At 36.9% G+C, this 24372-nt stretch overlaps 1 protein-coding gene across 1 annotated transcript; it reads left to right on the top strand.

The window, feature by feature from the left end:
- The first annotated feature begins 258 nt into the window (after nucleotides 1-258).
- fmc1 (formation of mitochondrial complex V assembly factor 1 homolog) lies at nucleotides 259-23796 on the top strand. Its single transcript, XM_028815368.2, has 2 exons — nucleotides 259-425; nucleotides 22873-23796. The coding sequence occupies exons 1-2, from the start codon at nucleotides 297-299 to the stop codon at nucleotides 23074-23076; spliced, it is 333 nt and encodes a 110-aa protein (XP_028671201.1). The 5' UTR covers nucleotides 259-296; the 3' UTR covers nucleotides 23077-23796.
- The last annotated feature ends 576 nt before the right edge of the window (nucleotides 23797-24372 follow it).

Raw genomic sequence — 24372 nt, 5'->3', positions numbered from 1 at the left:
TATTATTTTGGTATAATTAAAATTTTCTGCTGTCCATTTTTAGGACCTAACATGACTTATTCAATTATATCTTCACTTCTTGTTTGTGAATTTCCCCTTGGGATTAATAAAGTATCTATCTATCTGTCTATCTATCTACATTCCACTCTTTTATAGACAAGTAAAGGTCCATTCTCACAAATTACAAGAAGGTGGCGCTCCAACCCGAGGCTGAGTTCGATGACATCGTCCATCGATATTCCTGACGCTCGCAGCGTTCCGTGCTCTACAATCGAGTCTAACTGAAAAGCGCAAACATGGCGTCCGTAGGCTGTCCATTGCGTGTGTGTCGCGGAATTCTGAAGGAGCTCCGAGCTCAATGTGGTCATAAATATCAAGAAAGCATGGCTTACACATTTGTGATGGAGCAGTTCCGGAAGAACCAGGTACACAGTGACCTAAAACAATGAAAATGACACGAGTTATTGTCTTGTGTAACCGGAGCATTACAAGGGCACGCTGTCGCCGGTCTTTGTGTTTGACATTCAGTAGAAACGTATGAGTGACGTTCAAGCCAGCGAATGATGAACTTACGGTATGCCTGGGCTGGGCCTATCCAAGTTATCGATTTTTTTGTTGTTCTTCATACGGCATTCTTATTGGCAGTTTTCATGTATGGGAAGATTTTAAGTGCAGTTTTAATAAAAAGTTTTATCAGTACAATCACATGGGATTTGCAGTTGTTTTTTAATGGTAATACTAAATTGGTAAATAAAACAGACGCGCTCATTTGTTTAATCGTCCTTAAATGTTTACCTTGCATTTATACATACAGCGAAGCATCACAATTTTATAAACAGATATCAAAAAACAACTGACCCATGAAAATTTTATAAATCGCATTTTATATTTAGAAACCACTTTACTCCTGGCTGTAGTACAGCGATCTGGTGCGTGATGCTGTGTTTTAAAGTTGGCCATACATCTTGCGTGTAAACTCCGATATGACCATGTTGGTTTTATTCTCAGTGTATCTTTTAATACATTTAGTTCGTCTTTTCATACTGCCTACTATACTTTGAGATATTTCTTATCAGTCGTTGGTACAGTTTAGGTTTGAAGAGGTTGTTAAATGTCATTTGAATTGTAAATTGTAAATTTGCCATGTAATGTAAGCTCAGCAGTTCCACTGTTTGCCTTGATAACTGTTCTGTTATTTTAAATAACACTTACAAACCTAGGTGTTGTCTTTGATTCAAACCCATCTTTTAAGCCCTATATCAGGGTGTCCAACTCCCACCCTGGAGAGCCACAGTGGCTGCTGGTTTTCATTCTAACTCACAGGTGTCGAACTCCGGTCCTCAAGGGCCACAGTGGCTGCAGGTTTTCATTCTAACCACCTTCTTCATTAGTGAGCCGTTTTTACTGCTAGTTAACTTCTTTTGCTTTAGTTTTAAGTAACTTGACTCAGGCCTCTTAATTGTCTCTTTTTCCTTAATTAATAGCCAAACAATAATGAGACACAAAACGAGCCGCCACATCACCAGCTCACCTGTGCCCATCACACAATATCTGAAAATAAAGAAAGGCGAAGGTCTCAGTAAGGTTGGTCTCTCAGGTCACCAAGACATTTTGACGTTGTTCTTAGAAAAAACAGAAAAATCAACAGGTTTGGAAATGTCTGCTGTAGCGGAATGAGAGCAGCAACAAGCCATTGAATTAAATAACGGCTTTAATTAACAGCAAGAATCAGCTTCTCATTAAGAGACTGTTTGGAGTGAAATTGGCTGGAGTTTGAAATCCCAGATTAGCTGGTCATCTGTTGGCTCGTTTCACGTCTCATTTCTGTTTGGCTGCCATTTTAAGAAGTAAGGAATCAATTCAGAGGACTGAATCCTTAAAAACAGAGTGATTAAAATGAAGGGAAAAGGAATTAATTAGCAGTGAAAACTGATCACTGATTAGGAAAAGGGTCAGAATGAAAACCTGTAGCCACTGTGCCCCTCCATGCCCGGAGTTCGACACCCCTGTTCTAACTCTATTCCTAATCATTGACCAGTTTTCACTGCTATTTAATGTCTTTTCCCTTCATTTTAATAGCCCCGTTTTAACAATTTCAATTTTCTGAATTCATTCTTTTTTTCATTAAATGGCAGCCAAACAGAAATGAGACACGAAACAAGCCAACAGATCACCAGCTAAACTGGGGCTTCAAACTCCACAAACAATTTCTTAATTAGAAACCCATTCTTCTTATTAATTAAAACGGTTATTTAATTCCATAGCTTGATGGCGCTTACATTCTGCCGTGGTAGACATTTCCAAAACTGCTGATTTTCTAAAAACACTGTTAAGATGTTTTGGTGACCTGAGCAGATCAGCTTTACTGAGACTTTCACCTTTGTATATTTTCAGATATCGTGTGATGGGCACAGGTTAGCTGGTCACGTGTCGGCTCGTTTTGTGTCTGATTATTGTTTGGTTGCTAATTAAGGAAAAACGAAACAATTCATGGGTCTGAGTCAAGTCAATTAAAATTAAGGCAAAAGACGTTACTTAGCAGCAGCTGGTTACTAATTAAGAAGACGGTTAGAATGAAAACCTGCAGCCCCTGTTGCCTTCCAGGACTGAAGTTGGACACGCCTGCCCGATATACTTCAGATATGTTAAACTGCCTTTTTTGATCTAAGGAATATGTTGCAAGCTAATGATCCTGAAGAATTAGCGCATGCTTTTATTTCTTGTAGACTTGATTACTATAACGCACTGCTTGACTGGGTGTTGGTAGAAAATGCCAGTTCCAGAGTTCTTACAAGGACTAAGAAATTGGACCATATTAGTTCTCTCTTAGCTGCCTTACGTTGGCTACTAAATTTTGCACAGATAATAAAATTTTACAGCTGGCAGTTCAACACACTCTACTGCACTCCCTCTCGGGAATCGAACCTCGGACGTCAGCGCTAGAGGCGTGTGGTTCTTCAGTGAAATTTGCTCCCTTCATTATATCCTAATAGTTACATTTAACAATAAATGAAGAGGACATCAGTTCATACTGTATCTAGTGATGCACTGTTATGTTGTAAAATCTGAATAATGCTGAAATTCATTGTATAATCTGAAATTGTTTAAGATTCAACACTTTGTGTTCTAAAGAATTGCATTAATAGTTTGTAGCTGAAAAGTAAGACTATATTAGTAATTGACTGTGATATTTAAGCCATGGACAAGTGGTGAGGCACCATGATATTGCAAAATGCAGAGGGTATTCCACAAAGCGAGTGTCATGAGTAAACCTTGCATAATTGACAAGCTGGTCTTATTTCATTTGGTTTTTGCTCCACCCACCAAGGAGGACTGGGGCAGTTTGCTTTGGTAACTGAGGCAGCTCTCTTTGCATGCTCTGTACCAGGCCAAATAGAAAGCTTTAGTGTGCTGGAGCTTGACAGTTCATGGCTCCTGCAACTATTGAAAACCTCAACCTAGGAGAAAGGTTATAACTTTTCTTTAGCATGTTGTTGTTACATTCTTAGTTAAACAATGTGTACAAAATGTTATAAAATGATAAAACATTAAAAGCTAAACTGTACATTGAAAACACTAAGAATTAATAATAAATTATTACTTCATTTGTCCCTATTGCCTTTGTTTTTTATAAGAGGCAAAAGTAAAATGTAGTAATAAATCTAGATAATATAAGTGTGTTCCATGAAGTTAACCTCTCTAATACTAGAAGTACCAAGTCTAAGTCAGTGAACCTCAGAAACTAACTAAGAGACGTTCATAGTAATTTCATGTACAAGAGAAAATGGCACACTTAGGGTCAACCGTGGTATGCTGCTTTCCATGAAAATTTTATTGAAGTGGGAGCCTGTGTACTACTTAAACTTTAAAAAAAACAGCACAAAAATATTATTAGAATGATAGCGCATTGCATTTTGATATACTGTGCATGTCATGATAATATATGTATTGTATCAAATAAAGAGTAACAAATAATAAAGGTTCAATTGGATGTCTCAATAATTCATTTAACCAGTGTAATAACCACAGAACAAGCCAAAAAATTATTGTTGTAGAAGAAAAAAATGAAGTTGAGTAGTCTCAAAAGACTGATATGAGTACCATATGACTGGACTGATTGATTGAGTTGATTAACTTTATAATGGGAAAGCAGGAAGGGCGTGTTTGCAGGGCAGAAGGTAGAATGAGGTCTTTTGTGGGTGCCGGAAGTGAATTACTTAAGTGGTTATCTCCTCGGGGGGTCTGGGGGGGACAGAAGAAAAGGCATTAGTACTCAGCGCCAACGCTCAGTCTGGCATGTCAGTACCCTGATTTGAACCCTTTGACTGCCCCCCAAGAGCATTTCTGTGACACCTGTTACCTGTTCTTAAAATAGCCCATATTGTTATCTTTTCACTAGTGAAATTTTCAAAGACAAAATGTTTTGCAATTGAGGACATAACAGTAAAGTAGAAACACTGATTATAAAAATGAGAAAGTAAAGTTTAATACTTTTACTGATAATTTGCATTCAGATGTTTGTGCTTAGATTAATTCATAATACATCAGTTTGCTTTTAACAGTTCTGTAGGATCACTGATGGCATGGACATTCCTTGAAAATTAAATGGATGAGGGAGCTCAGATTTTAAGTTGGGATATTAAACCACCAGTACAAAATAATGTTAAAAGGCAGCACGTACCTGTTGGCATTTCATGACAACGACAGGTTTTCAAACGTTAACTCAGTTCCATAGCATCAATGCACAGGCAAGTCATTTTAAATAACATTGGTGTGTATGGCCAGTCAGTCATTCTTAGCAGGTGTCGCAATAATGAGACATCACACTGATAAAGGGTTGGGGCAGCCACCCGTATAATATGGTATCCTGGCTGCTAAGTTGCTTCTTCAAAATAAGAGCACAGTTGTGCATAATACAGAGTCCAAAACAAGACTGACACATAGGGGAAACGGTTAGACTTTTAAAGGGGAAGACAGGAAGTGAGGTCGTATGGGTCTGGCTCAGGATCATCGGTCATTGGTTCAAGCCCGGAGGTGACATCACAGGGGCCGGAGCCGGTAAGGTCTTCTTCCATTGGCTCGGTCCCGGAAGTGACATCATGAGAGCCAGGTGAGATCTCCCGGGAATGGTCTACAGGCAAGGGAAAAAAAGAATCGGTGCACTCTGCCACATCCCGGCATGCCTCAGAACTTCCTTCCCCCGAGCCCTTTAGCTGCCTCCCATGCGCACGTGTGTGACACAGGGCAAACTCTTTTTTAGAAGGGCAGGTTTCCTTTTGGTTGCTAAATGCTTAATATACTGTATGTTTGCATATAAATGTATGTTCTAGTAATTATGAAGTATATTCTTACTCGTTTAATTTGCTTTTGTTGGTAGGTGTACTTCACATTACTCACATTGCTATTGAATACTAAGTTTTTTAAGTTCTTAAAGTCTGACATTCACACTAGTACATTTATAATCAAACTGGGCAATTCAAAGGAAACTTTTTTAATTTAAATAGTGCTATTTTCATTTAATAATGCCATACACAACTTCAGAACCATAATATACTGTGGCCTTTAATCTATCTAATAAGATTGCAATGTAGCCTGTCTTGCTTTCTAAATAGCGAATGTTATTTCCCTTTTCTGTTTTTATAGGACATGTATTACTTCTTGTTAAACTGCTGTAAAGAATAACACTGTCTGTGTTATATATTCTTCTGTTTTATAACCATTAAATAAAACTACACTTTTTCAAGCTATCCAGATGTTGCATTCTCCTCTGTGCTTTTTGAGCCATGATAGGTGTTGTCGAAGATATTTTTTTGGAACTGCTTAAATACCACAAGCATGCAGATAATTGCAGATTACCTAAGGCCCTCCTAAGTTAGTGAGAAACTCTCTGCGTATGTGGAATAGATTGAGCCTTGCAGAGCAAAGCTTATTCAAGTGAGACTTATTAAACTAAATCTTAATTTCAAGTTAAGTTTATTGTTGTGTACTAGTACATTGAAATTCTTACTTGTGTGTTTCCTCTGAACTGTTGATAAGTAAAGTACAAAAGAATAAACAAAAAGTGTTCATAGCATGCATCGTGTATACAGTATCATTTGTTATGACTGAATGTTCAGCAGCCTTGTGAACTTTGGGTTCTGCTGAATGTACTGATGCGTGTATTGATGGCCTTATACCACTTGCCAGAAGGTAAAAGTAAGTAAAGCGTCTGTGCTGGATGGCTGAAGTCTTTAATTATACTGTTTGCCTTTCTAAGGCAGGGAGTGTTGTTTATTGTGTGTGTCTTAAAAGGACATACGCATGCATTGTTTATTTGGCTGCTTGAAGTACTGAAAAGAACTGAGTTTGGTGTTTATAATTCCACCGTAAGCTCTTTGAATGACTGAGCATGCATTTGCTTACTGCTGTAATAGTAAGTGTTCAAGTTTCATAAATGATTGGAAGCACTTTGTCGTTCATTGTGCCTTTGTAGAGATTGTAGAGTTTTTGATTTGACTGCAAGTGGTGCTATTGCAACAATTTTGCAAGCTCAACTAATAGGTTCCTGCTTTTAACATGACAATACCCAGTTTGCTGTTTTTCAGACTAATGTTTTCTTGTATCAGGTTATAAACTTGAATGACCAAATATCCTTGAAGTCATACAGTAATAAAAATGCATGTTTAAATATTAACATTTATGGACTGAGAAAAGCAAAAAAGCATGCTTAAATTATTTTTACACTAGCGTGATTTCTATTGAAACTACAGTAAAGGTTTTTTTCATTGAATTTGCTTTCCTTGTGAAAATTAAAAGCCACTAATCTGAAAGTGAGTAAAACAATTCAAGACGCTGCCACTCTTCTACATTCATATATAAAGGAAATAACGTTTCCCCAAAGCTGTTCTGAAGCATTAAAGAGACTTTTATTAAATCAGTTGTGTTTAAGAATTTTCATGATAAAAACCTTATAAAATAGTTTGCTATTGAATTAGGTACTTTGTAGATTTCAGAGTTTCACTAATTTATTTGCCTTTTATAAGTTAATTCATCCTATTTAATTTATTTTACACAGATTACTTTTTTTGAGTGAGTGTTCCCTCAAGAAGAGATGTTGCCTGGTGGCTAACCTCTGATTCATTGAATCTTTTAAATTTTTTTTTTCTTTTTCAGTCAAGAAAAGTGTTGGTAGTAGTATATTTTTATCATGTTCCTGGTTTCCATTTCTGTCGTGGTACTGTAATAACTTTTATCAAAGAATTACGTGTTGGCTCCTGTATGTGGTTCCTTGTGTCATCTCCAAGCAACAATATATGTGAACTGTGAATATGATTGTAATCTTCGCTTTCATCTAAGACCAGCTAAGATTTGGCTCAGTATCTCATCCAAATCTGACATATGTTTTTATCAGTTTCTGCTCAGCAGGGCTGGACACAGTAGGATATTTACCTTCATAAATAAAAATGCTGGTTTAGTACATATAAAGAACATGCTTAAGTTAAAGTCAGATTAAGATTTGAGGTAGTTTACCCACATAAAAAATGTGGAAGTAGTTCACTATTCAAAATACATACATATAAAGTTCATTAAATTAGGAGAATGTTGTGACTTTTGCTATTTATGTATCTATTTTAATCCTGGTTATACTATTGGTGGGATGGCAGTGCAGTGCTTGGATCTTTGTTTAGATCCAACATGGAGTGCCTTACTATGTGAAGTTTGTTACTTCTATTGATTTTTGTATTTGTTTTCCCCAGAGTCTACTTCCTGTCGGAATCTAAAGGCCTGGATAATTGTTAGTTTTAATGGAGATTGTAAATTGTCCTGAAACGAGTGGATGTATTTTTCAGTGCACACTGTAATGGATTAACACCCAAACAAGACTTATTTACTGCCATAGCACTTTGCTTTGATAAACTCTTAAGTTTGGAAAAGCAGGTACAGTAAACAGATGGATGGATGAATAAGAATTTTTAGAAATTTATGGCAATATAGAGCATTGGGGGCTTATACTGCAGTTTCGGTCTTACTTTATGATAACTACATTTTAATTACCATCAAAACAATATTTTTAAGTTACTAGAGGGAAAAGCTAAGCATTAAGGTTTTTTACAAATTTTAAACTTGATATTTCTTCTGTATCTGTATTAGAGTATTGATAGTAGTGGACCACAATATCCATTTAATATTTGCCTAATTAGTTGCAACCATCCGATTGTGAGCTGGTTCCCCATTTGCCCTCAGATGATCTTCGTTTCATTGCGGTATGGATTAAGTGAGGTGGCAGTAAAGGACATGTCCACTAAAGAGTATATCATCTGGGATTTAGTTCAGCATATGTGGATGTGTATATGTATGTATATATATGTATATGTAGATATGTATATATATATGTATATGTATATATATGTTTACATAACCTCTTTAACACACTACTTCTCCGCTGCTAAGCGCGGGTATTTTGCTAGTTATAATAATTGAAAAAAGACAATTTTACCTCATGGATTAACATAGTATATCAAAAATCAAAATAAACATCTTTAAAACCTTTTTTCTCAGATGGAAAGTCTTGTCTGACTAAATCTGGTGCTTAAAACACAAGTTCACATATTTTATTCTTCTTCGTGAAGCTATTTCAGTGGCCTCCTTATGTCACTTTTCCTCTAAACCCAGGAACCATAACAAAGCCGGTTGTATGGATGGATATTTTTTCCTCTTAAAAACATTATGTCAAGTGAAGGAGAGAGGTATTTGCATACTATACTTACACACATGATCGATACAGGGGAAATTGCCGCAGTTCTGTTTACTTATGATTGACTTTGTTTTTTGTCAGCAATGTTTTATGCTGTCCAAGATGCCATCTCATTTGATATTCACAAATGTATAGTTTACAAAAATGCTTTTTAATAGATTTTTTAAAGTAATATATAAATATATGTGTGTAATATAAAAAATATATATATTTTTAGATGTTTTTTTTCCTGCAGCACAGTGGTATGGTAATTAGTACTGGTGTGTTATAGTTTTATATTAATTAGTTCATATCATGGAATACTTACTGTCTCTGTGGTGCAAGGTTATTATTTTAAACAAAATCTATTTAAAAAAACCATAAACTGAAATGAAATATTTAACAAAATCAAGATGAGAAAGTAAAACTATATAAAATGATTAAAGTAGCTGAAAATACTAACTGAAATAAAATAAATTATAATAAATATTTTGTTTTCCTCATAAACTGACGTCTGCACATGCTAATCTGGGCTGCAGAGGCTTCAAAATTAACCAAAATATACGGTTAAATATTTGTTCTGTTTATCATAGAAATACTCTGGTCAGTAGTCTTGTTAATTGAGTCCTCTTTTACCACTTTACCATTATCCCTAAAATAACTCTTCTATCTCTAGTCACATGTATCCATTCCCCGATTTTTCACATCTCCAGCGAACAGCAGCTACTGATGGCGAATGGCTGTTAACGCAGCGTTTGTGGCCAAAAGGCTAACTGAATACAGTCGTTTGGAACATAAAGCTTGTGAAAAAGAAAGCAATTTATTTTGTGATAATAGTGACAGTTCTTCAAAAATTGACAGTGACAGCTTGACCAACTTTAGTTTTAGTGTTAGTGAAACAAACAAAGGTAATTTTGCTTGTCCTGTAAGTTATGATGCCACTTCTGAATGTGCGTGGTGTGGCAAGTGTGACAGAAACTGACACATTTTGCCTGTCCTCAACAGTGGGCACATGAAGTGGGTCAACCCTGGGAGAAACACCCTTCTGTAACATCATGGCACACAACTACACACAGTGTTCTGGAATTGTGAGGTGGAAGTGCTGGCACCTGTACTGTCATGCTGCCTTTCTTATTTCATGTTTTTCTTTGGATTTCTTAATAGTTAGAAAGTGAAGTGTCACTTTCATTAGTTTGTCCAGTTTTCTCTGTAATAATGTAATAGCTAACCTCAGTGCACCAAGCAGCTGATCGTTTGCCAAGTGAAGTCTGGATTTATATTGAAATGTAGCTGTAGTACTGTACATTATTTAGCCTATAGTAGGCATGCAAATCTGTATACAATGCAATGCTCCACTCTGTATTAGGACAAACATTCTCACCTTGAAAAACAAAGCAATAGTCCAAGTACACTGCAAGAGTCTTAAGAATTAAACAGTAAAACATTTCATGCTTTTTTTTCTCATGTCTTGAAGACAGTATTTTCAGTTCAGCATGCTAGAGTGTCGTTCTGTTTATTTATTTATTTATTTATTTATTAATTTTGTCTTAGTCTTGTTCATCATCTGTCCTTTTTTACTGTTGAAATATTTTTTTATTATTTAAGAGAAAATCATGACACTGTATATGGCTGCTTTCAACGATTTTGATTTCTGTGTTTAGTATGTCTTACCATCTGCATACAAGGGGTTGTTTTTGTAATTTTGTTTGATGGTACAATGTCCTCTTGTCTTCCTCCAACATTCCTACCTTTTTAAATAATGCATCACAGTTAATTATTCACCTTAAGTGTGTCAATAATTCATCCTTGCAAGCCATGTACTTGCTATTTTCTTTCGTCTATTTTAATATTTACCAGTCTGTCTGTCTGCTCTGCGGGTGTTTAAAAATTAAACTTGATCACAATGCTGCTCTTGTCTGTTGAAGCTGCCAACCTTTGGCTTGTGTCATTAGAGACAATCCTTTATACCATTACAGGGGAAGTCATTCTGAGATAGCATGACTTGAGTTAAAATATCATATGCCACTTTTGGCAACTTTACATTAAGTGCATTTAGCACAGGGAGTTTTTGCAACGTGCTACAGGAGAAAAGAGATGTCAGTTTTTTCAGTTTTTTTAAGTTATACAGTATATACATGGTTTCTTGTTTAAAACTGAGTTGGATTTTGGGCAAAAAGCTCTTCAGAACTTTACTAAAAATTTTATTTACATTTATTCTCATAGCAACAACAGGAAATGGGAAACAGGAAATTGCAATCATACAGAGTATCAACAGTATTCTCTAAGGCAGCGTAACTTTCTCAAACCCTTTTAATCCAGGAGGCCAAAGATGGGCTGTCAGTCAATCACTAAGCCCACTGTACACTAGGACTCACGCTCACATAGTGCCAATTTGGAATTGCCAGTTAAATAGACATATATTTCTTGAGCAGATACTTGGGAAAAACACATACAGACATGGCTACAACTTACCAGTGTCTTTTTGTTTGCAGTTTGGGTGTTTTTCCTGTTTTTGCATAAGTTTTTCCTCAAACAACACTAGTTTCATTGAGACACTTTATTCAGCAGACATTCGCTGTCTTGCACCTATTGCCAGGATAAGCTCAGCCCTTCGTGCAACTCTGAGGTGGATCTGAGAATGAATTATAAATAAACAATCAAAAAAAAAAAAAAAAAAATATTTCCAACTTCCAAGTGACAAGTTTCCACTTTTCACTTCTCTTCAGATTAGAGGTGGGTGACTTGAGTACCATTACTGAACTTGAGTTGGACTTGGGTCCTAATTTTCTGACTTGTGACTTGCTTGATAATCTTTAAAAAATATTTGGAGTTATTTCAGTTGTGTTTTTTCCCTATATGTAAAATTATTCAATATTTAAACACAACACACATTCATATCCCTCTTTGAATTATCTGGTAAAAATTAGTTGTAGATTTATCATTTACAAAATAATCGATGTGGCAGCCATAGTTTATGCACCATGTTTGTCATCTCTCAACACTAATGCTGGTAGCTCTCAGCATGTGATATATAGCCTCTTTTTCAGGCCCCACTCACACAATTCAGAGTTGCCATTGTTTTCCACATAATTACTCTTATACAAGTTAAGACCAGTTTCTGAATATATCATTTAAAATGTTTATTGGACCAAATATTTCTGAATATTGCAAGCCCTGTAATGTAGTATAAAGTGTCACATTCTGGCTAGCTTTTTAAAACTTAAACTCACAAGATAATGTGGGTTCCATTTTTAGTTTTGGTGGTTGAGTCCTTTGTTTTCATTGAATGGTAATTTTCAAAGCCATTTTCTGTTATATTGCCATCACTCATGGTTAAAGAGTGTTAGCCATAATACAGGTACATTTGGACAGAATATTTAAAATTGGTAGGATTTGAATTATTGGTAATAATGTTTTTTTCACTCAGAAATCTGCCATTTGGGCCTTGTTATTCAACCATTTGAGTAAACATAGCATCTTTGTTTTGTTGTCAACAATATTAGTGCGTTCTCTTTCTCACTGTCATCTGAATGCTTGATCATTTTTAGTTCTTGCAAAATTAAAAAAAAGTTTTCAGGTTCTCCATTACCATAAAGGAATGGTGTTCTGATATATAACCAATTCCCCTGGTACCTTGCATCAGTATATTTAGTACCTTTTTAAACATAAGCAATTATTTTAATTCTGGTTTACTATCATCCAAAAAAGCAATTAACCAAGAGAGGCATTTTGAAATACAGTGTTTACATGAATGGTTCAGTACCATGACAATTTCAACATTTTATCAGCATTAAATAAATAGCAAAACAGATTCTTTACCATTTCTATGTCAATAGTTATATTGCATTTGTTAATGGCAAGGTTTAGAATTAGATGATGAAGTTTCACATCTCACTTTCTTTAGCCATATACAGTTGGTAGTAGCGGCAATATTATTTTGCAGCAGAGGTCTAGTTTACCTCTTTTGTTTAAATTTTGCAATGCCATATAACAGACATTAAGAGAAAACATGGCATGTAGCATTGCAAGTGTAACAATAAAAGCATCTTAACAGCTGAAAAATCTGTGAAGAGCAGAATGGAAAATAAAATACAGTTAACCAGACAGCTTAAGTCAGTAAAGCAGTTCTCAGAGAAATAGCAGTCATACACATCTGTGGATACTGTGAATCTAAGTTAAATCTTCTTCCTTTATTTATGACTAGCCACATTACCTGTTAAAGACCGGTAAAGGATACACTTAAAAATATCTGATACCCTTAGCCTTACAAGTTGTACCTTTAGCTCCTTTCCTAAGTATACTTGTGTCTTAACTTTTCTTGACCAGCACTCCCTCTCTTAAGCACATTGCTGCAAAGCCAGCTTCTTGGACTCTGGGCCTTAATGTATGAATGGTGCGTACACACAAAAATGTTGATGTATGTCCATTTCCATTCACACTTTCGAGATGTATAAAAACTAAACTTGGTGTAAAGCCACACACATTTTCACAGTAGCTGCACACCTTGCGTATACACTTTTCTGTTTGGTTTTGCAATCTGGAAGCACCCAGTGTCTATATCGTTTACTTTTCTTTTTCATATTCACATCTATGAAGCAGACTTTATCAAATTCACAGAAATTAATTGCATATCATTTACAAGTTTAATTCACTTGATTGTAGTCATTCTGTAACAATATAATGGTGCATGGAATGGCCAAACTATTCCAACTACTATAGCTGCTTTAGCGTTATTAGAAGACATCACAAATGGAAAAATTAGAAGAGAGCATGTACTGTACTTATAGGTGATGACTGGCTTCTAAGTCGATTTCAATTTCCAAGAGCTCTTAGAGCTGTGTGCTGAGCTGGCATCATGTTTAATCAGTCCTTTGTTGTGTATGTGGTGACATATTTTGGAACAAAACAGTGTTTAAGGCATGGAGAACTTGGGTTTTTGAACCCCAAGTGAACGTGAACGTCTCTTTTATAGTGTAAATAGTTAAATTGCTCTGAACAAAATGGTTTTTGGATGATTTGTGTTATTTTTTCTGTAGCAAACCAAGAACCAGTTTTTTTAGTCAAGGTTCCTGGGACCTACTAAGAAATGGATACAGTTTGTTCCTACTCAGTATGTGAACGTGATCTGAACATGGCAACGTCCTGATGTGATCATTCTTGGTTTTTATACATGCTAGTGCTAGATCGGTACTAAAACTTCAACTTGAGTATCACTACTAGCTTTTACACTTCAGTACTGGTACCGAACCAAATAGCGGTTAACCCCCCTGCCCCCCTTCACTCCAACCCCCTCAGTGCACTGCATAAATACACACCTCTTTGTCTTGCCAAATTCCTAGGTTCCCATTTTTAAATTCCCAGAGCTTCAAAAGAGTGGTCTCCCATGTAGTCTCGAGCATGTTCCCGAGCTGGGAGGGTTTATTGGAGTCTGTGGTGTGTGAAAAAGCAGAAGAATGAGGTGCTTAGTATATGGAGGCCTGCGCCCTAAGATTTATTTTTTAATTTTTAAGTACTTTCCTTAGTTATTTGGAATTTTTTTTTTGCAATGGGCATGTTGGGCAAATTTGTCTTAACAATTTTAGAAGATCACTTGCATAGTACAAGCATTTCAATTCATAGGGAAGTGCTGTATATAGATTAATATCTAAGAAGGTATCAGAAAATTTTGTCCTTCACAGTGTTAAACAGTGCCGAAAAACTTGCCATTTGGTCTGTTTAAAACTAAATAGAGATTGCATATCCTCTTTTGTGTAATTTACAGTAATCCCTCCTCCATCGCGGGGGTTGCGTTCCAGAACCCCCCGCGAAAGGTGAAAATCCGCGAAGTAGAAACCATATGTTCATATGGTTCTTTTTATATATTTTAAGCCCTTATAAACTCTCCCACACTATTATAAACATTTCCCGCACAATTATACAGCATAAACCCTTTGTATTTTCTTAGATATTAGGTAAGATTCGTTGAAATTATGTATGTAAACACAGTTTATATACATCCATTCATCCATCCATTTTCCAACCCGCTGAATCCAAACAGGGTCACGGGGGTCTGCTGGAGCCAATCCCAGCCAACACAGGGCACAAGGCAGGGAACCAATCCCAGGCAGGGTGCCAACCCACCGCAGGACACACACAAACACACCCACACACCAAGCACACACTAGGGCCAATTTAGAATCGCCAATCCACCTAACCTGCATGTCTTTGGATTGTGGGAGGAAACCGGAGCGCCCGGAGGAAACCCACGCAGACACGGGGAGAACATGCAAACTCCACGCAGGGAGGACCCGGGAATCGAACCCAGGTCTCCAGGTCTCCCAACTGCGAGGCAGCAGCGCTACCCACTGCGCCACCGTGCCGCCCCAGTTTATATACAGTAAAACCTACATATTATTTTAAAGATATCGAGTGTCCCCTTTATCACATATGTTACAGCCATTACGACAGACAGGCCACCAGCAATAAATACGTACAATGCAAGAAAAATTGTATACAGTAAAATGTGTGTACAGTGACACTAAACTATGTACATGTAATAAATACTGTACGTAGATAATTAATTATGGTTACTCACCAACAATGACACTTGTCCGATAACAATGAGTTTAATTTTACTGCACAACAAAGGATAGCGTTACAGCTCTTCTAAAGGAGCCTCTTCAGGCGACTGTGTAGCACCGCCGTTGTTCTCCTTCCGGCAGTCTTCAATCCAAATCCCTAAAGCAGATTCCATCCAGACAACTGCCTTATTACGTCCACTTGCAACTCGTTTTGCGCCCTCCTTAAAGGACACTGCAGCTGTAGATCTTATATGCTTTTCCTCCTTTTTAAATAAAAAGAATCGTGGACTCATTGATGCTGCAATGGTGTCCTGCAGTGGTGTAGCTGTTCCCTTCCTTCAACATATCCAAAACTTTTACCTTTTCTGCAATCATTTGCATCTTCTGTTGGCGCTTGGACACGGCCCCTGAAGCAGTAGCAGGAGCACGTTAATGCTGAATGAGTGAGATGAGACTTCCTGTTTAATGCAACACTCCGTCGCTGAGCCAATCAGCACACAGGAACTTAACTGCGTGCTCTGATTGGGTAGCTTCTCAGTCATCCGCCAATAGCGTCCCTTGTATGAAATCAACTGGGCAAACCAACTGAGGAAGCATGTACCAGAAGTAAAAAGACCCATTGTCCGCAGAAACCCGCGAAGCAGCGAAAAATCTGCGTTATATATTTAGATAGATAGATAGATAGATAGATAGATAGATAGATAGATAGATAGATAGATAGATAGATAGATAGATAGATAGATAGATAGATAGATCTGCAGTGGGTTGGCACCCTGCCCAGGATTGTTTCCTGCCTTGTGCCCTGTGTTGGCTGGGATTGGCTCCAGCAGAACCCCGTGACCCTGTGTTCGGATTCAGCGGGTTGGAAAATGGATGGATGGATAGATAGATAGATAGATAGATAGATAGATATGCTTACATATAAAATCCGCGATAGAGTGAAGCCGCGAAAGTCAAACCGCGATATAGCAAGGGATTACTGTATTATATTTGGGATAAATAACACTTCAAAGTCACTAAAAATATAAGCACCCGGAAGCACTCCGGGCATCGCTTGAAGGATCTTCCTCCACCTTCCCTGGTGTGGCGGAAAGGCATGTTTCCCGGGCTCAACGAGCCCCAATGGGCTTGAGCCTCCTTGCTCCTTTCCCAAGGTCCCCTCCACATCCAGGGCAGTTGCCCCCTTGTGGCCCAGGGGACGTATAAGCCACCTCCCGGTCCTTCCAGGCGCCCCAGCTGGGTCTGTCCCCCAGCCTCCTGTGACAATATATTTAGGAAGCTTGTTTAGGCTTCTTAGTTGCAAATGGATGTAAGAGCGAGCCTCAGGAAGAAAGTGCAAAAAAAAATTGAGATTTTCCCACATGAAGATGATACATGAGTTACATGCTTAGAATGTGGATTTCTGTGTATCCAACTAAATCTTAAATTAAAATAGCTGTGCACAGTATACTATGTGAATCTTTTGTGAAATTGATTCTCGCTGGTTAAGATTCTTGATTTTTTTTTTTTTTTTTTTAAGAACACTGAATTAACTGTAGAATACTTTAAAATCTAAAGTATTAAGTTTGCAGTGCTGTATGAAAAGAGAATATACTCAGGTAAGTTTACTATGAATGGTGAAGTACCTTCATTAAAATAAATCCGGATGCCCAGACCTGTGGATTATTTACATTTCATCTACTTTCATGTACTACATTTAAGATTCTGGAAGCAGGTGCAGAATTTTCAAAGACTCTTATTAATTAGTAAAATTAGTTTTTAATCAATAAATAAACTAAATACCCACTTCTTAAAACACTTTATTAAAAAGAAGTACTGTTAAGCTACCTAATACAATAATAGTCAGGCGGCACAGCAGAAGGTAATTAAAATAGTGAGTATAAAAATGATTCATGCTAACCTCATTGTACAATCAGTCAAGAATTTTAAAAAGTCATCCCTATAATAGTAGCCATGAGTATTTTTTTGTTTTTTCAAATCAAAAGAACATTCCTTACACCAATTGCAGACAAGATGGTGGACGACATTATGTTCTGACAAAAACCAAAATCTTGTATATAAGTATGTCATTTGACAGCTTATACTTCTTTACCTGTTCATGCAGATAATAGTAAACATTAATCGTAGTATTATATTGAGCATTAAGTTGTTCCTCTATAAATGATCACACGTGTCTTACACAAATCATACCTTTTGGGAAGCATGACTTATCATTGTTGCTACCTTGCAGACCAAGGACATTTAGTGTGAGATGTGCTGTAATTGTTGAGTATTGGGAAACCTGTCGGTAATTTTTACAAGAGTTTTAAAAATTTCATTTTCAAACTTTAATTTCCTGTATTAGTTTATGTGTTATTTCTTTGAAAAGAATTCTGTTTTTCACTTTATTTCTGACTGTGTCATAACCTCATGTTGAAAGCCACTGCAAGCAGGCAATGCTTTGCAATGAGCTTTGTGTTTTTCATGGCTGGCCTAACAGTAATGATGATAAATTATTTATGCTATGTCAAGCTGCATGACCCATGTGAAAGTTGATTGTGTTTTAATAGTGTATTATATCACATGTCTGTTTCTTAATCCTTTTAGATATGTTTTAAAACTTGAGCTATTTTATTAGTAGTTGCTGTTGCTATAGTTTGCATTGTGCACAAAGTAAGTCATCTTTAAGGAAAACATATTTGTTATCTAGTGCTATTTTCACAGTTTTGAAAAAATAAAATTTTAATATTCTTTGTTTTTTTTCCCCCGCTTATATCTTCATTGTTTATCATCATATATATATATATATATATATATATATATATATATATATGTATATATCTCCTGAAGCACTTTTGGTAAAAGAATTCTATCTTTGCATTCTGGAAAAAAAGCTTTATTTATTCAAACTTAAATCAGATGATTTATAATGTTATGAGCATGTTTCATGTTTAGTTGATGTTTAGTTTGTGTAAAGTAAGAAAAAATGTTATAGAAAATAAGGATTTATGTGTTCTCATGTTTGTTTTCAGGGTGTGCATTATTATTTTACTACTCAGGATGTAATTTGCAATCTGGCAGTTGTTTGTGGAACTGCAAGAACTGTAAACACTTAAAAAAAAAAAATAAGATGCAGTGATGTGCGACTATAAGATAAGATGTGGTAGCGAGCAATTAAAATGCTGTAGAAAAGCACAACACGTTCATGTACTGTGTAACTGATTGGAACAGTTCTATATGAAGTCAGGTGTTTCCCAAAACTTTGCTTGTTCCTCTTCTTCAAGGCTAGCTATTTTTGAAATTATTTCAAAATTATTCCAAACTATGATTGAAACACTGCGGTGGGCTGGCGCCCTGCCCGGGGTTTGTTTCCTGCCTTGCACCCTGTGTTGGCTGGGACTGGCTCCAGCAGACCCCTGTAATCCTGTAGTTAGGATATAGCGGGTTGGATAATGGATGGATGGGTGGATGGATTGAAACACTTTTCTGCTTGATGTTGCCAATTTTGTGTTTTAAATTTTGCCCAAACAAAGTGAGTTTTATATTAAGTGGCCTTTATCAGTGGAAGCTGTGCTTTTGTACAGCTTTTGGAAACTAAAGTTGAAATGATGAAGCATGGTAGCACAATGGGTAGTGTTGCTGCCCTTTGTATCCAGCGTCATATGTTTTACTCGTGTTTCAGGTCATTGTAACTACTTCCATACTTTAATAGGTTTTCCTCTGTGTACTCCAGTTTTCCCCCTGCTAGTTAGTTTAAGTGGTTATGTCATATTGACCCAATGTGAGTAGTGTTGTGTGAATGAGTGGACTTTTTGATCGCTGAATTGGATTAAACAGGGTTGAGAATGTTTTGTTAAAATTGTAGCAGCATACATCTTTGGATACTCTTTTTGGAAGAGAGTTGACAAGAGTATGACGAGAGGTTCCTCCAGTCAAAAGAAGGGTGCCAAAATGTATTCATAAAGCACAGATAAATGCCATTGGGGTCTGTAAAGTGGGAATGGAGTATTGTCATCCCTTGAAAGAAGTGGGCAGCATGGTGGAGTCTTTAAGGCCTCCTTTAGGCTCTCAGGTACTTGCTAGAGGTGTTCCTGTAGCATTAGGAATGATTCCACGGATGAATCGAAAATGATACTAAGGGTCAGTCTAAAGTTGTCTTACGGCAGCAGGCACCCTTAATTTATAGTTGGGTAGAATCAGAACTAGATTTGCAAGAAAGATACAAAGAAGGTTAGGGCTAAGCTGTCAAAGCTGACCTATTGAAATGGGTGATCCATCTTATCTGGCAGACATAGTTTTTTGAAGGGGTTCTGTGCTAGCAAAATACTGCTTAGGAGCAAGGGCACCACTAGGATGGCAAATAACATAGAAAAGTCCTGCATCAAAATTCTGCTTAGGTGCAAGGGCACCACTAGGATGGCAAATAACATAGAAAAGTCCTGCATCACAACACCAGAAGAGAAGCAGAGCCACACTTGTAGCAGGAACACCCCAGTGCATGTAAGTATGAGAAGGCAAAATCAGCTAGGTGATCAGTATACTTCTAATTAAACAAAGAGTGAGAGGCCAGGGAGGAGATACAAGGGTCTTCAGTTCCTCCTGGCCATTGGAGAGCTACCTTGAAGATTTGGTCACTTTAAGAGCACCTGAAGCTCCAAATGTATAGGCACACTGAGTGCTGATGGAACAAGTTCTGAGGTATTTCCACAGTTCAATTAGTGCAGTTTTTTTCCCCAAACTCTGGTGTGGACCAAACAACTGTACTGTGACCCTTTGGCAAAGGTGGTGTTGGTGTGGTACCAAACGCAGTTTGCATGAGGTGGGAATGTGATCTGACATGGAACCGATCTAACTACATGTAATACTGTGCATTATCGATAGAATAGTGTATGCTGTGGTAGTCACGCGAAGCGTCTGCTGCTGGTAATTAGGGAATAATAATAATAATGATTAATTACATTTATGTAGTGCTGTTCTTACTACTCAAAGAGCTACCACATCTGTAATCTCATACAAAATGACTCAAAGGTTAAGATGGTTAAGAAAAGGTAAACATAAATATGCACATAGATACGAATGTAAAGCAATTTGCATAAAACAACAAAGACAATTACCGGTTTATCAGAGCAAGCCTTCTGATTCAGGTTCACAGCTTCTATCACACACAGACAGCAATTGAAAGAAAGAAAAAAGACGTAAATTCAGGTGAGATTGGGTCAATCAAAGCACATACAGAGGTGGTGAGAAACAAATAACAGTATACTGTTAGACTGATGATCAAACCCTCTGATCTTAAACCATGAAAGGGATGCATGCCAATGCAATGGCCTTTCAGTTCGATCACTTTGCAGGCGCAATGCGTATACGGAGACACAGTAACTTTAACATATGCAGTAAACGTTGATCAAACATTCCAAAATGAATGTTATTAAAAGATATGTATAAGTGTTAAGACTGTAGATGTGATTCGTGAAAAACTAAATTGAGGCTATGGCTACGAGAGAGTAATGATGCAACATCATACAGGTAAGTGAAACGCTCATAACACATCTACTGTTATAAAACTGAAGCACATCAGTTTATGCCCTCAGCATATCTTGCCTTCTTTTACACACTCCCCAATTTGAAATGTGTCCTTTTCTTATCGTGCGTAGTAGTGCATAGCTTTCAAGTAATCTTCCAGTTGTTCAATAATAGGTGTTTTTTGCTGATACAGCTGTGTTTAGTAAATAAAAACAAATATCTATGGAAAACATGGCGGTGCACAAATACAACTGTTGTTAACCCTCTATGACATTTTTTGCAGAGAAAAAAAATGTGTCTATCCAAAGGAACAAAGTAACAAAACATCCCCTAATTCAGAATAAAGCAAGTGGACTAGGAGTGTCCCTGGACCAAATGGAAGACCGTCTCTAACTCAGAACTCATGAAGTGACTTGTCCAGAAGTTATCCAGTGGTGTAAAGCTAAGTTGTAGCCAGTGACCTGTTCAGTGCAGAGGCAGGAGAATCGTGGGGTGAACAGTGAGCTAAGAGGAGGAAGAGAAGCTGAGGCCTGAAGAAAAAGAAAAATTAGAGGGGAAAGGAGAATTTGATTTGGTGCTATGGTGGGAAAGCAGGTTAGCCACACCACTGAATTCGAAGAGTGCTTGACCTTGTTATTTGGGCACTGGCATCATCAAATTTGTGTCTGGTGGTCTGTTGTGTTGTTTTGTACTTTCCCTTTTTGAGTATTTTTGTTTATTCACGATCAGTTTTTTCCCTTCCCGTGTAGTGTTCAGATTACAGATTGTTGTCACAGTCACAGCAGATTCAGTGGAGAATGAAGATTTTATTTTGTTTATTTTGTGCTGTTATTTTTCTTATCTCTGCATGTATGTTTTTAATCATACTTATTTGTTTTTAACATTTTTCATTTACATACTCTCATTACATGTCTAGGGAGTTGCCTTTGCTTTTTATGCTTTTTGTCTGTGATAAAATTACAACCATTAGCAGGTATAAATATGTACCTTTCTAAATGTTGGCTATAATAAATGTTTTTAGTACATTTAGTTCACTATGGGAAAATTGTTGGTAATGAAGTTGTGGACTACTTATTGCACAATTTTAAGTTTTTGCTTGTTTTCATTATGTTATAAATAGGCAATACAAATAATTGTCAGTTTAATCAGTGTTTGTCCAACCTTTGCCCACCAGATACACTCAGTGCACTTGCGTAGGACAAATAGCAAACTACAGTCTGGGTACAGTTTAGTGTTTCTCCAAATTCCACTGTTCCAGGTAGATGATGAGCTGCTGTGAAACATGTAGATAGATTTTATTAACAAAATGGTTTGCAGTATATCTCAATAATATTTACACATACCTTATTTGAGGATTAAAGCAACACTAATTTCCCAACAAAACTGTCTCTTCTGTATCAACTAGCTAAATGTAAAAAATATCTTACATTTTGTTTCCTAACCAATTTAATGTTTGTTAAACAAAACCCCAACCAACGTGTAGACAGTCTGCGGCTCACAAGTTACTTGTATGGCTTCTGGAGGAGTAACATATGCTACCCTTTAGAAGAATTCAGACCTTGTGAAAGTTTTCATATCTTGTGGTATTACAGCCAGTAAATACACAACTTGTTCCAGTTTTGTTGTTGTTGCAAAATCATCTATTCAAGGAGAACAAACATTTGAAACAAACTAATTGTCACTGCTTTCAGACTCAATACACTTAGATTTGTCCGCAACAGCTTTTCCACACTAACAGCTTAATTTATTTTGTAGTGGTTATCTACTGTTTTTGTACACTGATTAGAAGTTTTGCCTATTTACCTTGCAGATGTGCTTCAGATAACTGAAGTTTCCTGGATGGTGCTTGTGGACTGACATTTTCAAATTTACTGGGTTCTGAGTACTTTTACAAAGCATTGTCTGAATACTAATTTTTAAGTAGCTGTTTCCTGATCAGTCACACTTTTTTATTGTATACTGTCCCCTTGTGTAATTTCAAACATTTGAAGTTTTTGTATATATTATACCGTGCAACACATTATGTGAGCAGACTACAAGTGGCTGATTCTGTTTTTTCTTCTTCCTGAGGTGCGTTTTCTTTCTCTGTTCTAACAGGTGACTAGCGAGAAGCTGTGCCGCGCACAACAAGAGTTACTTCACCAAGCTGCCACCTACTTGTGTCTGCTGAGAAGTACCAGAATGCACCTGGCACTACATGAAGAATATCACGGCAAAGGCGAGTCCAAACCTGAAGATGTTGCAAAGTTGGTGGGACTGCGCTTGCCCCAGCAGCCAGGGGGCAAAGGCTGGGAAAACTAGCAATCCAAAACTTGCTCTTCGTGGAAGAGTCACTAAGACATTAAGAAACTGAAAAATCATCTTTTCCTTAGGAATACTGAGTAAAGAGCAAAAAAATGATATACTTACAACTTCAAAGTGAAGTAAAATACTTTCTCCAAATGTGAACTAAGTAAAGTAAAATAAAATAAGGTTTGTTCAAGAAATGAAATAACAATAAATCTTTTTTTTATTTTTATTGATATAACACTTGATAAGGAGGACATTGTGGTAAATGTTACAATAAGGCTATTAAAAAGATGTGCGTCTATCCTAAAGAGATGTATATGTCACTGATGGTATGAACAAAGTATGAAAGGAGCATTATTTGTTATTGTTACATTGAAAGTATGTAAAACTATGTTCTGTAAGATCACTAAAGTGGCCAGCTAGTCAATTGTTACTGTACAATGAGATGACCAGTTGTTTGGTCTTCAGATGTATGAATATTGGTGTGAAGTACAGTACATGTGCAACCCTCTAGGTGGAATCCTGAAAATGTTGTGTGGAATAAAGTTTCAATGATTGGAGTTATAAGCCTGACTGAGTTGTTTTCTGTGGCTGCAATATGAGTGTGTTATCCAGCGTATGATTGACTTAACGAGTTGAATTGGAGCCACTTATTTATTATTTTATCTTATAGAAATTCATGAAGTTGTATTTCATTGCAGTTTTTCATTAAAGTCGACCCTTGATATACAACCGGCCTGACATGCGAACAACTTGCTTTACGACCAAAATTTTTGTTTTGTATTACGACCAACATCTTGCGTTACGACCTGAATGCGGTCACGTGTATCTGCTTGTGTGATTGTAACCAAACAGCCGAGAGCGTTTGTAAGCGTCAGTCGGAGCCCAGATACATGTGTTTGTGGACGTAATTTCGGTCAGTGCAGTGCTTTATATAATTTATTTCGATAATTGCTAAGGAAGGAAGCGAAGGTAACAAAGGTAAAGAAAGTGATCACAATCGAAACGAAGAATGAAATTGTGTGGAAATATGAGAGTGGTGTTCGTGTCACCGATCTCGCTAATATGTACAGCATGTCGAAATTCACCATCTCGACAATTTTACAAAGAAAAGATTTGTATAAGGAAACTCCTTCCAAACAGTAAGCATCTTCCATTTCATTCTCCTCCGCCTTCCTTCCTGCCAAGCCAAAGATGTCAATTTAAATGGTGAGTACAGTATACAATTGTTGTTTCTGGTAGGCTAGGCACTTTTTCTAACTTTTTGGTTAGTACATTAGAAAAAGTATTGGTGTTTTTGGTAAATTA

This window comes from Erpetoichthys calabaricus, chromosome 12, assembly GCF_900747795.2.
Source record: "Erpetoichthys calabaricus chromosome 12, fErpCal1.3, whole genome shotgun sequence".
In the NCBI taxonomy this organism is placed as follows: domain Eukaryota; kingdom Metazoa; phylum Chordata; class Cladistia; order Polypteriformes; family Polypteridae; genus Erpetoichthys; species Erpetoichthys calabaricus.
The sequence above is the reverse complement of the archived record's forward strand: the minus strand, read 5'-3'. Positions and strand labels throughout refer to the sequence as shown.

Coding starts and splice junctions, on each gene's coding strand:
- fmc1 (XM_028815368.2), top strand. CDS start 297: ATGGCGTCCGTAGGCTGTCCATTGCGTGTGTGTCGCGGAATTCTGAAG. Junction 426..22,872: donor AGCAGTTCCGGAAGAACCAG/GTACACAGTGAC, acceptor CTGTTCTAACAG/GTGACTAGCGAGAAGCTGTG.